This window comes from Quercus robur, chromosome 8 (genome assembly GCF_932294415.1).
Source record: "Quercus robur chromosome 8, dhQueRobu3.1, whole genome shotgun sequence".
Lineage (NCBI taxonomy): Eukaryota > Viridiplantae > Streptophyta > Magnoliopsida > Fagales > Fagaceae > Quercus > Quercus robur.
This window is the reverse complement of record NC_065541.1, coordinates 12,772,935-12,786,609: the sequence shown is the minus strand read 5'-3', so window position 1 is coordinate 12,786,609 and position 13,675 is coordinate 12,772,935. Positions and strand designations below refer to the sequence as shown.

The window sequence follows — 13,675 nt, the reverse complement described above, 5'->3', positions numbered from 1 at the left end:
GGGGGTTTATATAGTAGTGGTGGAGGAAATATGAATGAAATGTCATTTAATGAGGGTTAACAAAGAATCATGAACCTAGACCTCATTTTAGCCTTGGGGGAAATCTGGTGCATTAAATGGAAAGATTGGTGGGAATGAGGAGTAAGCTAAAATTCGGTTTTCCCGTAGCTGCTGTAACAGCCTGTAAAGCCAACTTCGAATAATCATATCTGACACAATTCGGATTGAAATTGTCTCATTCTTGTGCTCAAATTGAAGCCCTGGATGTCTAGTTTCTGGGAAAATTAACCGCATTCACAGATTCAAAATATTTTGAGAGATATCAATGAAATGGTGAGCAGAGGTCATTTGTTAGAAAATGATTTCAGCACAATTAACATTAATAGGTCCCAAATTAGCTCCCAATTAATATTAAATGGCTCCAATCACTCCCATTTCAGACTTAATTGGTTCCAAATTTACCCTAATTAAAAGATAATTGCACAAATTACTCATTGAATAATTAATGTTTAACTATCTAGTTAATTAGGTATGTGCAACCTTACCATAAAATGTAGTCCTAACCAATCAAATTATGACACATCATAGTTCTCAAATTGATTATACTTATAACCAATTGAAATCAATTGTTCATAATCACATATAGTCGGACTCAATTTGTGATTGTGCATCTCGGCCATTAGAACTTGATTTGATAATAACTTTCTTTCTGATGGTCCGATTAGGGCTTATAATCAGTCGATTTGATCATTACAACATCAAGATCATTTTGGTGAAATGAGATTAAGGATCTAGTGATCAGAATCAAGATGCATATTTCCAAGGTAAAATTACCCTTTTACCCTCCATGTGAGGTTAAATGCAGGTTGCAAAATGGGGTGTCAACACCGCCTTGCCACCATGCCGATCTTAGACACACGAGTAAGGACTAAGGCTACACTACTACAGAGAGAGAACTAGAGAAATGAGAGAGAGATAGACATTAAGGAGACGGAGAGACAAAATGGGAGAACCAGAGAAATGTGGGAGACAGAGAGACAAAGTGGGAGACAGCTAATGAAGGAGAGAGAATAAATTAGTAAAATATTTATACAAGCCTGCTATAGTACCATCTTACATATAAGATGGTATTGTAGCAGTATTGTAAAAAAATTTACAATTAGAAGCCCAGATAAAGCATGTTTCTTGTGCTTTGATGGTAAAATATGCCAACATATGGCATATGGCAGTGCGGGTACTAGTGCTCTTATATGAGATTTGAAAGAAAGACTGACAAAATGGATGGAAATTGGATATATTGTTTGTGTTCTAGATTTCTACAAAATCTTATCTGATCTTCATTTATTTACTTTTTTTTTTTTTTAATGGTGAGAATTTGAGAGGTTACGCAGGAGTAAGAGTAACTAAAAGATCTATTTTAATATTTCACTTTACAATATATTCAATATCAAATATTTTATTTTTTTACCACTTTATTTAAATATTATTTTTTTAATCTTTCTTTATTTTTCCTCTATATCTCTTTCTTTCTCTTCTTTTTTGTCTCTCTCTTATCTAAAGGTATGTCTAGTTGGGATAATTTTGAAAATGATGAAAAAATGAGAGTAGAAAACATGAGAGAAAATGGGTGAGATGGGAGGGGGGAGGGAAATGATAGGGCTCGACTATTTTCTCTCCAAGCCCACCAAAACTTGATCTCCCCAAATTAGGGAGAATATGGAAGTGAAAATGAGAAACTATGATTTTGACAAAATTTTGCTTCGCCACCAACAAGCAAAGGTTTTTTCTGTACTTTTATTTTTTGGTTCTTCTTATTCCATTAGTTGGTTTTCGGTTTTTTTTTTTTTTGGTGGTGGTGCTCATTTCACTTTTTGCCTTTTTTTTGTTAATTTCTTTTGTTTTTATCTGTTTCTGCTGTTCTCATTTTTTTTTCCCCTTTTTTTCTCATTTTTTATTATTTTTTTTGGATCCTTTTGGCTTGCGAAAAAAAAAAAAAACAAAGCAAAGTTTTTGTACACATTATTTTTAATAACAAATGAGTATAAATTTTTTTTTTTACTTTTTGTTTTATTTAATATGAACATAATTATAAATTTATACCAACTTTATTTTTCATAATTTTTTATCTCTCTACTTTTCTTTCCTCTCAACCAAACACATATGTGAGAAAATTAATCCTCCTACTTTTCTATCTTGTCGAATTTGGTGAGATCTCGCCAAATTCGATAGAAATCTAGTCTGATTTGATGAATTTTCACCAAATACTTTCCAGAAAATGCTTGGATTTTCCAGATTTTGTTGTTTTATGGTTGATTCCAGTAAGTCGGGTTTAAGGGAAGAGAACCTGCCAATCAACCCATCGGAGTCAGTTTTTGAAGTCTGAAACCCGCCGTCCACTATCAATGCTCTCAAATTGGTTACGGGTGGGTGGACACCCCTATACGCAACAACCCATGGCCACAACTGAAACCCACCAACGGCAACAAAAAACACAAACGAAACCTACAGATTTGATCAAAGAGAGAGGTAGAGTCAAGAAGAGAGAGAGAGAGAGACAGATGGACAAGAGGGAGTCTAAGAGAGGAGAGGGAGGGAGATTGAGTTTGAGAGATGAGAGATGAGAGAGACAATAAAAACAAATAAGAGTTGCTACAGTGAACTCTTATTTATAAGAGTTTATTGTAGATTAATGTCAAATTTTTTTAAATATAACACCACCAGTGTAGTATAATTTTTATGTTTGGAGATGCTAACATAGCTAAGTGGTTTTAGCATCTCCAATATGAATGTTCTAAGAGGGAGGGGTAAATAATGAGGTGGCCCATAATACCTTAAATGGCCCATAATACCTTAGAGCAAGCTTACCAAGCTTTTTGTTGTGCACTGAAGTCTGATTGTAGGGCTGCAATTTGAGGTACACTCATTCCCCCATAGCAAAGAACCTTTCCACCCTTTTCTGATTAGCAAACCACCTCATACGCTCTTGGGCAGCACACAAGTTCATCTTGAGCAAAGAGAGAATATGCTACTTGTCCCTTAACATCAAATCCACTGCATCAACCCTTGTAGTACCAGCCACATAGTCCAAAACCCTTAGGGGAAGGTATCCATACAAGGCTTCAAAGGGTGTCATCTTAATTGAGGTGTGGAAGTTGGTATTGAACCAGAATTTTACTAAAGGCAGCCATTCCACCCAAGTGCTAGGCCTATCAATTGCAAAGACCCTTAGGTAGTGCTCCAAGCTTTTATTCACCACCTCAATTTGGCCATCAGATTGAAGGTGATAAGCTGAGGACATGGCTAGGGAAACACCCTGTAACTTCATCAATTCTTTCTAAAAGAGTGAGGTAAAAACTGGATCTCTATCACTAACAATGGTTGAAGGCATCCTATGCAGCTTAAACACATAATGCAAACAAAGATTAGCATCCTTGGTAGCAATGTAAGGATGGGAAAGAGCCATGAAATGAGTGTATTTGGTGAGTCTATCTACAACCACAAACACCACAGACTTCAAATGGGACTTAGGTAAACCTTCAACAAAGTCCATGCTCACATCCAACCATGGTTTCTCAGGAATGGGCAAGGGTTGCAACAATCCAGTAAGAAAACAAGTTTAATGCTTAAGTTTCTAATAGGTGTCACACTCTTTCACATATTGCTTTAGATCTTACCTCAAGTCAGGCCAAATAAAATCCTTTTGAAGCCTGTGCAAGGTCTTTAGGTAACCAGAGTGACCCCCCCAAGGGCTGTAATGTACTTGTTGCAACACCACAGCCTTCAAATCCTAATTAGAGTCACCCAAATACAATCTACCTTTGTAAAATAGCAGCCCATTACAGAACGTGAACCCTAGAGAACTGTTGGAACTTGACTGTACAGCTTGCAACATAGCCTTTAGCTTTGGATCAAAATCAGAACTGCTCTTGAGCTCAAACAGCCAAGAAGGAGTGGGAAATGAGATAATGCATAAAGTACCTGTAGAAGCATCACAAACATTAGCACCACAGGAACTATTTGCAGCAAGGACCAAGGCTTCAGACTGAGCTAAATTAGAAGAAGAAACAACAACAACATCACACTGCCTTCTAAAAAGGGCATCAGTAACCACATTCTCTTGGCCTTACTTATACTCCACTATGAAAGCATAGCCCAATAGCTTAGAAATCCATTTTTGTTGGGCTAGGGTACCCACCTTTTGTTCCAACAAATACTTAAGACTGTGGTGGTCAGTCTTGATAACAATAGGGCTCCCCAATAGGTAAGGTCTCCATTTCTTTACTGCTACCACCAAGGCCAATAACTCCTTATAAATGGAGAGAAAGAGAGCTTACTTCCCTTCAGAGCTTGGTTGTGATAAGCAATAGGCTTGTGGTATTGCATCAAGACAACTCCAAGGCCCAAACTAGAAGTATCACACTCCACAGTGAAGGATTTGGTAAAATCAGGCAAGGGCAAGACAGGAGGGCAAGAAACAGTTGCCTTAAGCCTTTGAAAAGCATTATCAGCCTCTGAAGTCCAAACAAAGGAGTCTTTCTTCAAAAGGGCAGTCAAAGGGGCAGCAATTTGGCCATAACCCTTCACAAACTTCCTATAGTATCCAATCAATCTAAGGAACCCTCTCAAGGCCTTCACATCTTTAGGGACTGGCCATTGCTGCATAGCAACAATCCTCTTAGGGTCAGTTCTAACTCCCTCACTAGAGATAAGGTGTCCAAGGTACTCCACCTCATTAGTAGCAAACATGCACTTGGACTGTTTAGCATAAAGTTGATGCTTTGCCAACATTTCAAAAACTAATCTAAGATGACCAATGTGATCCAAAAAAGACTTGTTGAATACTAGGATGTCATCAAAGAACACAAGGACAAACTTCCTCAAAAATGGTTTAAAAATAGCATTCATTAAGGATTGGAAGGTAGAGGGGGCATTGGTCAAGCCAAATGGCATAACCAAGAATTCATAATGCCCCTCATGTGTCCTAAAAGCAGTTTTGTGTATATCCTCTTCCTCTATTCTGATTTGATGGTAACCAGACATTAAATCCAACTTAGAAAACACACAAGCACCTTCCACTTCATCCAACAACTCATCAATGACAGGAATAGGATATTTGTCTTTAATAGTATCTTGATTTAAAGCTTTATAGTATATACACATTCTCCATGAACCATCAGCCTTCCTAACCAGAAGAATAGAAGATGCAAATGGATTGCAACTATGCCTAATTGAACCTACAAAAAGCAATTCCTTGACTACTTTTTCAATTTCATTCTTTTGGTAAAAGGGGTACCTATATGGTCTTTGGACAACGGCTTGGGCACCCTCCTTGAGCTGAATCTGATGCTCATGCCCCCCTATTGGGAGGTAAGCCCACAGGTGTGGCAAATACTGCCTCAAATTCCTTCAGCAAAGTAACAACCTGTGTAGGAATCTAAGCAGCACCCTCTGCAGTCTGAGTGGAATCAGAAATCTGCAAAACCAAACCCCTTTTAACAGGTTCCTTCAAGAAATGAACCCCATCTTGAATGAGATTACCTTCTGCCCCCTTTAAATCATGGAGAAGTACAGACCCTTAACCATACAAGAAGCACATGGTTAGCAATTTGATGTCCCATTGAATAACCCCAAGGTTGCTCAACCACTGAGTACCTAAGATCAAGTCACACCCTCCCATAGGCAAAACATGCAGTTGAATCAAAAATTGATGTCCTTGCAACATAATAGGAACATCTTTGCACAAGCCATGAGTTCTAAGCACCTCACCATTAGCAACCTTTACCTCCAAGATTTGTGTACTGTCCACAGGTTTATGCAACTAAGAAAATAATGCAATATCAACAAAGTTGTGGGTGTTGCCCGAATCTATCAAAATTATCACAAACTTATGCTGAACTTTACCCCTCACTCTCATGGTACCAGAAGTAGGAGCACCACTTAGAGCATAGAGTATAATACCAGCCTCCTCAACACCACTATCTTGACAATCTAAAGAGTTTTTAGATGCATAACTACCAGTACTATCATCTAACTTAGTAATGTGCACTCCTGGATTAGCATTAGACATAAACTCCACACAATCAAGAAGAAATAGCATGGCATTTTTACACTTATGACCAGGACCCCATTTCTCATCACAATTGTAACATAAACCCTTTTTCTTTCTTTCCTCCATTTGAGCAAGAGATATTCTCTTAATGGGTAACCTATTATTCTTAGCATCTGTCAGAGTTGGTATTTTAGGAGGTGGACCACGAAGGGAGGACTTACCTGGTTCTAATAAATTCTTGGAACTCTTTTTAGAGCTCTAATTGTACTCCTCTTGAATCTTGGACAACCCAAAAGCCTCATTTAGTGACTGAGGATTAAGCATTCGTACAGGGAGTCTAATCTCATCCTTCAACCCACTAAGAAAGCAACTCAATTTATGTGCAGATGAAAGACCCTTGATCCTATTTGACAAAACTTCGAATTGGGCCTTATACACTACCACAGAAGAGGTCTATCTCAATCTTGTTAGTGTTTCCATAGGGTCATCATATGCAGTGGTACCAAACCTTACATGCAAAGTTTGAATTAGAGAATCCCAATCATGAAACACCCCTGTTTCCTCACCTTCTTGGAACCAAATCAGGGCCTCACCTTCCATATGAAATGAAGCTAACATCAACTTTTCTCCAATGGGGGTGTTGTAGTATCTGAAATATTGATTAGCCTTGTAGACCCAACTCGCAGGATCTTCCCCAAAGAATCTTGGAAATTCCAATTTCATGGTGCAAGATACAGGTAATAACGCAGAATTAGGGTTCATATTCTCACCATTTCTCTGAGACTGGAATCCCTGTGAACCTTCATCAAAAGAACTTAATTTTTGTAACACCATATTCAACTGTTGACTCATCTCATTCAGAGTTCTTGTGTGAATTTCTTGTACAGTTCGCATCTCCTGGAATTCTTTAGTATGATGATCAATGGTGGTTCTAAGCGATGCAATAGCTTCATTGGTTGCTACTATAGCACTTATCTCTGTCATGGTTGATTAGGAAAGCTTGCTTTGATACCAAATTGTAAGGATTACAAGTGCTTCTATGAGTAATTGTTGAATTAGAGGTCAGCTTCACCTCCAGAACAAGAGTACTGGAACAAAGTAATAGAGAGAAATAGGAAGATAGAGAGTAGAGATGTTAAAAGAGATTGAGGTAGAGATGAATGATACTAATTCATCAATCAATTGCTTGAGTCTGTTACAATCTCACCTGTCCTCTCTTATACAAGATCAGTTATGTCTATCTGACTCTGCCACTCACCCTAACCAACTAACTACCCGTAGCTTCCCTTAACTGCCACTAACCACACCCAATCCTCTCAACCCAGCTTAACTTACAAGCCTCATACAGTAGTAAAGCATACCACAGTATAGTAATATTGAATTACAATGTTTATCACAACAACACTACACTACACAGTAATGATCCTAACACTTGCTTCCATCTCCAAAGGTGACAATACTATCTTTCCTTCAAAAAGAGTCTTGAACAAAGCTTTTTTACTTGTCATGTGTCTAGAACAACTACTATCCAAATATCACATGCCTTTAAAGCAATTAAAGTAGTATAACAAACATAATTATTGAAAGAAGTAGTTATGCGTAAATATTCAAGGATAGGATTAGCACATTTAAAAAGCCATATAGTCCAAGATGAAATAGATTCAATTCTCATCCTAGTTGCTTTGAAGAAGCGAGACATAAGAATCCATGACAGCAGAGGTCACGAATCCACTCTAGGTTCAGAAACTTAAAAACAAGAGCTAAGCTGCTCTGACACCACTTGTTTGTTCGATTAGACCCCTTAAACCAGATTTTTTAACCTAATATATTAACAAAGAGATTGTTTAGGTTTATTATTCAGATCTAGGTTAAACAAGCACAAATCATATCATGCATAAATGCGGAAAAGTAAATAACATCACAATATGATGACCCAAGAAAACTGATGAAAATAACCGTTTCAAGGTAAAAACTTGGGAAATATTTAACTTAACTATCCTCAAGGTAAAGTAAATCCACTATAAGATAATTGAAGTTTTTACAATCAGATTTAACCTAAATCTATTGCTACCTCATGTAGTAACTTACTGACACGACTACATGCAAGTTCCAAATCCACAAACTCCTTCTTTTCTTGGATTTACACCAACACAAACCGCCTTGCTTGTGACTTTGAGATCCTACTCAAAGGTTTAGCAACACAAACTCTCCTGTTTGTGACTCCAAGACCACCCTTGAAGGTTTAGATCATCAACAATTGTTGATCTTGTAGCAGCAACTTCAGATCTACTGAATCTAATGATATGAGAATGATTTCTGGCAATGACTTTGAAAGAGGAAGGGGCAATACCTTTTAAATTTCACAAGAGCACCTCCAAAGTCTCTCAAAAGTCTTCAAAATGTGGCTCGGGTTTCCTTTATATATGTGGAAAAGTTTAGATGAAACCCAAAACGTTTTCGTGAGCTTGGACTTGTTTAAAATTCTGTAGAAAAAACTAGACCTACGATTTTCAATTGGTCGAGCCTAAATCTTGGTCGGTCAAGCAAGGCAGAACCACACCCCCTTTTTCTACAATCAGCTGGACTTAAACCTTGAAACAATCACTTTTAAGCATTGCCTAAAAACTTAGTCTAGACATGTTTTGTTCTCGGTTTGCCAATACAATAGAAAAGTGATTTTAAATATTTCAATCTAAATCTATAGTACCTAACAATATATATATATATATATATATATATATATATATATATATATATAAAAGTGAAGCTTCCTCGCATGCATGGCTGCTGTCTTATGTACACTGATGCGGATGCACTGACCATTCGATAACGTTTGAAATAATGTGTAGGATTGATGAGCTTTAGATATAGCGTTTTATATTCTTCGATCGGGTGCAGAGAATCATTATGTTGAACGGATCAAGAATTATCAAGATGGGCTATAGCAATTTCCCAAGCACAAGAAATATTTGTCCTTCTGGAACGAAGGTCCGTTTACACTCGGGATAGAAAGATCAGAAAACTCGCGTGGTGAGACTTCCACGCAGCTCACGTAATGGAACGGGAATAAACCCAGGCAGATAATTAATGCACATGTACGTTAGCAGTTTTGACTACAAACCAAAAAATAAAAAAGTTGACCAATAATAAGGATTTACATTAAGTTATAATGATGTTTGATTTACATTAAGTTATTTCTTTGTCTTTTTTTATTCTGCTTCAAGTGTCATTTTGATCCACTTCAAAAAAAAAAAAAAAAAAAAAGTGTCATTTTGATCAGTCTATTTTTTTTTTTTTTTTTTGGAGAAAAAAAAAAAGTAGACTTATTAGTACGAGGTATACAGTAAGTGAATAGTATAGAAAAAGGAGCCAAAAGAAAGGAGTATAGTCTATCCATAGATTCATATTTTGCTGCCGAAGGAGACAAAGTTTGACAATATTGTTTTGTCCTGAAGAAAAACTAACACCCTTCCCCGCACGTGGCCTCATGCACGAGTTAGTTTAATTTCACAGAAAGCACGAGTTTATTTAATGTCATAGAAAGCACGAGTTTGGCCTCATGCACGAGTTTATTATGGCATGAGTTTCCTAGCTGAACTTTGGGCCTTAAGGGATGGTCCGATCATGTGTCAAAACCTTCAAATCAATGCTAAAAAAATTTGCTGATCAAAAAGCGTGTTGGGGTACAGGGTCAAAGCATAGGTGTGTCGATTTCTTTTTCTGTGTTTAGAGCATTTACATCCGGTTTCTTCAAAAAACTTCATTTTACCATCTTAGAAGTTACTTTATCTATTATACCATACCATTTTGCAACACACCTAACATCCCAACTTTTATTTTCCTATTTAATCCATTTGATGGAACACAAATCCGTCAGTGAATGTGCAGATGGAATCACCCGTGAGACGTGAAGGTTTGCTCGTCGAGAGACACCGGTGTGGCGCCTGCCACAAAGTCTCCGATGCCAAAGTTAGGATCACAGTTAAACACAATAAAGAAATAATAGATAGTTTCAGAGTATTTTTTGCATATATCCTCCTCTGTTGGTTGTGTGAGAGTTTTATACCTGAGCCCATAAGGGCTAGCCGTTGAGGCTGTTAATGCTTTCTTTTGTAACGCACCTGGCCAGTAATGAGACTTTTAATAGGCCTTCCAACGGTCTTCTTGGTTGATTTGGTAACTGCTCGGATCATTGATTGATCGCATTGAATAACTCTTTGCCTCGTCAGTGATGATGGCTTCCTTCGTTGTTTCTGATCACTTCGTCCTGGATGATTCTACCGTCAGTAATGTTATCTTCGTCAGTGGGATGTAGAGTCGTCATTCCCGTCAGTTGCCCCCCAGGTTCTGGGGTCGTCGGTGACCTGTCATGACGATCACAGAAGCTGAAAAGTTTTTCTTGTGACTCTTGGGGTTCTGTTCCGCCTTTAATGCTTAGTGGCGGCGTTACACGCAATCGTGGCCACGTGGCGCTTGATGGTCTGTGGAATTAATGGCATGACCCTTGGGTTTCCCGCTGGTTTTTCAATCGTTTTTGGCCCACATTTAAAACTTCTCCTTTTCAACTTTTCGTTTATTTCTCAGAGAGCAAAAGCAAACCAGTTTTTTTAGAGATACTCTGAATATTTTGTGGCTTCCTTCTTCTCCGATTTGCCTTGTGCTGCTTCTGCCGTTCCGCCATTGGAGGTATGTTCTTCTTCCCTTTTTCTTTCTTCTTTTTCTTCTTTTACTGTATAATTTCTGATTTGCTATTCCCTTTTCGCTTCTATTCTGGTGTTGGCTTTTGTTTTTCTTTTGGGGTTTCAGTTTCGTACCTTGTTTTCCTTTTGATTTCTGTATCTTCCATGGTTGATAGCTTAGAGGTTAGGATAGCTTGCCCGTCGATCTCCTTCCTTTTTGCGCGTCTAGGGGGGTCTTTGGGTACTTACCCTTTTTTAGAAAATTTTGTGTACGAAGGCAATAGTCTGAGCGTCGTTTTGAGTGAGTTGTTACCGTTGCTCCGTCAATCGCTAAATTGGTTTGAGGGTTTAGGAGGGAGAAGATTAATGTCTGAGGTTAGGTCTAGTGACCTCGAGACTGGGCTGTCGTCCAGTGGTGGCCCGGCTGAAGGAGATACCGCCGTCTCTGGTTCTCGAGAGGTTAGGGCTTTTTATGCCCTTAGGGAGATTTGTGGTCTGGATGACGAGACCGTGAATAGATTTAAGGATAGGTTTCAATTTCCGTCTAGGGTTCGTGTTCGTCGTCCCAGGGAAGAAGATAGGGCTTGTCACTTCTTTCCAGGCGAAATATGTTTTTATGAGTCAGCCTTCACCTGTGGGCTTAGGTTCCCCGTCCACCCGTTCCTGATGGAACTTTTAGATCATTTTGGTATAGCCCCTGGACAGCTCATGCCAAACTCGTGGAGGATCGTCATTAACTGTATGCAAATATGGTTGGCCTCCAACGGGGATATGATCAGGATAGGTGAGCTCACCTACCTGTATCGTTTGAAAGAGTCTAAAGAGTGGGGATATTACGAATTAGTCCCTTGGGAGAGAAAGATTAGGATCGTCAAGGGATTGCCTTCGTCATTCAGGTATTGGAAGTCGCGCTTTTTCTTTGTGTCTGGGGACGATTTCGAGACCCAATCTAGCAGTGATTGGGGTGATATCCCGAGGTTGCTCCGTCGGTGGGGAACCCCGACCTTAGGTGCGTCAGTATTTCTCCCCGTTGTTTCAATCTTGCCAATTTTCAAGTTCTGATCTTGCTGACTTCTTTGTTTCTTTGTTTGGTATAGTTAAGAGACGGCCTGGGCTGAAGAGACGATATAAGGAACGCATAGAGACCGCCATCGGGTACGCTGAGACGATTGAGAGCTGGGACGAGCTGGTTGACCCTCGATCTCTTGCGTTTTACAACCTTGGTCCTGACCCATCTCCTTTCGTTCTTCGTCAGCTTGGCATTGAAGGAAAAAAGAGTAAGTTTTAACTTCGTCAATGCTGATTCATCTTATGTATAACTTCGTCAATGCTGATTCCTCTTATGCACACTTAAGCACTTCTTTGACACACTTTCTTCTTGCAGAGATGACGACCAAGTTTAACAAGGACATGTATGCAAAGATGAGGTCAAAGAAGGACGAACCCCTGTCCAATTTGGGGAAGAAGACCGTGCGAGTTACCGGGAAGGGTTCTGCCTCCATCCCGCTCAGCATTGTTCCTTCCATAGCCTCTGAAACGACGAGGACTGCCTCCCCGACCGTTTCAATAGAAGAGATTCCTACTCCTGGCTCTAAAAGGCCGCGCGTGGTTGGCAAAGGAAAGGAGAAGACTGATACTCGTCCGTCCACCATATGGGATGACGAGTCATTGGCTGTGGAAAGAGCTCACGAGGTCGTTACTTCAGCGGACTTGAAGGCTCTATCTGACTTGTCCTTAAACGATGTGGCTTCTCGTCACGTCCACAAACTGGTCCAGGTGCGGGTTCTTCCCTCTTCAACATTTCATTTTTTTTTTTTTTTTTTTTTTTTTATAGACGACTTCACAATTTCCTCCAGGTGTTGGGAGAGAGTATCCATATCACTGCTGAGTACCTCACTCAAGGGGCCAAGGTAGCGTCTCTGGCAACCCGGATGGAGGCTCAGGAGAAGGAGAATTCAGACCTGAGGACGAACCTGATCACTTCTATGGACGAGGCCACGACATTGAAGGAGAAGGTCAAGGTGCTGGAGGACGACCTCAGAGTTGAGCGCGCGTTGACTCAGGAGAAGGACGAGCAACTTCTGGCAGCCAAGGAGAAACTAGTGACCATCGCCGCTCGCTCCGTGGAGGCTTTCCAGACCACTGACGAGTACAATACCGTGCTCTTCAGCTGGTATTTTAAAGGATTTGAGCTTCTCCGGAGGTACATGGTCAAGCATCCTTCTGGAGTCAATCTGGAGAGCCTGGATTTGGAGGAGGTGGACAAGGAAATGGCCCTGGAGGAGGCGGCTTCGTCCTCTGCCCCCGGTGATGATGCTCCCGAACCTGTTGCTGACGTGCCGGCCAGTGAAGGCACAGCTGATGCTTGACTCTACATACTTAGAAATTTTTCTTTTTTTTTTTTTTTTTTTTTTTTTTTTGGGTGCCCGTCTTGTTTTGGGCTTTTCTTTTTTGTAAATCTAATTTCAAAACAATTTACTTTATTTTGAAAACAATGACATCGACCCAGTGTTTATGGGCTGGAATGAAGCGTACTTACTTTTCTTCTGGCTGGTTTACATCCGTCCGTACTTTTTGTGCTTTGTTAATTAGTTGTTGATTTAATGCACTGTGCTCTTCTGTGAACTGACTCCTGCCATTCGACTTACGTCCGTCTAGGCGGACTCTTGTCCCTTGTTCTTTTAACGTCAGTAATTTACATCCGTCAAGGCGGAATCTTATTACTTAGTATTTTAACCATAGTATTATGGTCGTCAGTAATTTACATCCGTCAAGGCGGAATCTTATTACTTAGTCTTTTACCCATAGTATTATGGTCTTCAGTAATTTACATCCGTCAAGGCGGAATCTTATTACTTAGTCTTTTAACCATAGTATTATGGTCGTCGGTAACTTACATCCGTCAAGGCGGAATCTTGTTACTTGTCTTTTAACCATAGTATTATGG

At 39.5% G+C, this 13,675-nt stretch overlaps 2 protein-coding genes across 2 annotated transcripts; one reads left to right on the top strand and one right to left on the bottom strand.

Annotated features, from left to right (window-relative positions):
• Nucleotides 1-3,025: 3,025 nt before the first annotated feature.
• Nucleotides 3,026-6,175, bottom strand: LOC126695870 (uncharacterized). The gene is made up of 7 exons (XM_050392666.1): nucleotides 5,886-6,175; nucleotides 5,653-5,798; nucleotides 5,446-5,574; nucleotides 4,335-5,357; nucleotides 3,817-3,978; nucleotides 3,374-3,489; nucleotides 3,026-3,313 (listed from the first exon to the last, which is right to left on the bottom strand). Exons 1-7 carry the CDS (start codon nucleotides 6,173-6,175, stop codon nucleotides 3,026-3,028), a joined length of 2,154 nt encoding a protein of 717 aa, XP_050248623.1.
• Nucleotides 6,176-9,930: 3,755 nt separating this feature from the next.
• LOC126694652 (uncharacterized) lies at nucleotides 9,931-13,141 on the top strand. The gene is made up of 4 exons (XM_050391029.1): nucleotides 9,931-11,737; nucleotides 11,826-12,005; nucleotides 12,113-12,504; nucleotides 12,585-13,141. The coding sequence occupies exons 1-4, from the start codon at nucleotides 10,738-10,740 to the stop codon at nucleotides 13,095-13,097; spliced, it is 2,085 nt and encodes a 694-aa protein (XP_050246986.1). The 5' UTR covers nucleotides 9,931-10,737; the 3' UTR covers nucleotides 13,098-13,141.
• Nucleotides 13,142-13,675: the final 534 nt, after the last annotated feature.

Coding starts and splice junctions, on each gene's coding strand:
- LOC126694652 (XM_050391029.1), top strand. CDS start 10,738: ATGTTCTTCTTCCCTTTTTCTTTCTTCTTTTTCTTCTTTTACTGTATA. Junction 11,738..11,825: donor GTGGGGAACCCCGACCTTAG/GTGCGTCAGTAT, acceptor TGTTTGGTATAG/TTAAGAGACGGCCTGGGCTG. Junction 12,006..12,112: donor TGGCATTGAAGGAAAAAAGA/GTAAGTTTTAAC, acceptor TTCTTCTTGCAG/AGATGACGACCAAGTTTAAC.
- LOC126695870 (XM_050392666.1), bottom strand. CDS start 6,175: ATGGAGGAAAGAAAGAAAAAGGGTTTATGTTACAATTGTGATGAGAAA. Junction 5,799..5,885: donor AGGGGTAAAGTTCAGCATAA/GTTTGTGATAAT, acceptor ACCTGTGGACAG/TACACAAATCTTGGAGGTAA. Junction 3,490..3,816: donor TGGGCTGCTATTTTACAAAG/GTAGATTGTATT, acceptor TTGTGGTTGTAG/ATAGACTCACCAAATACACT.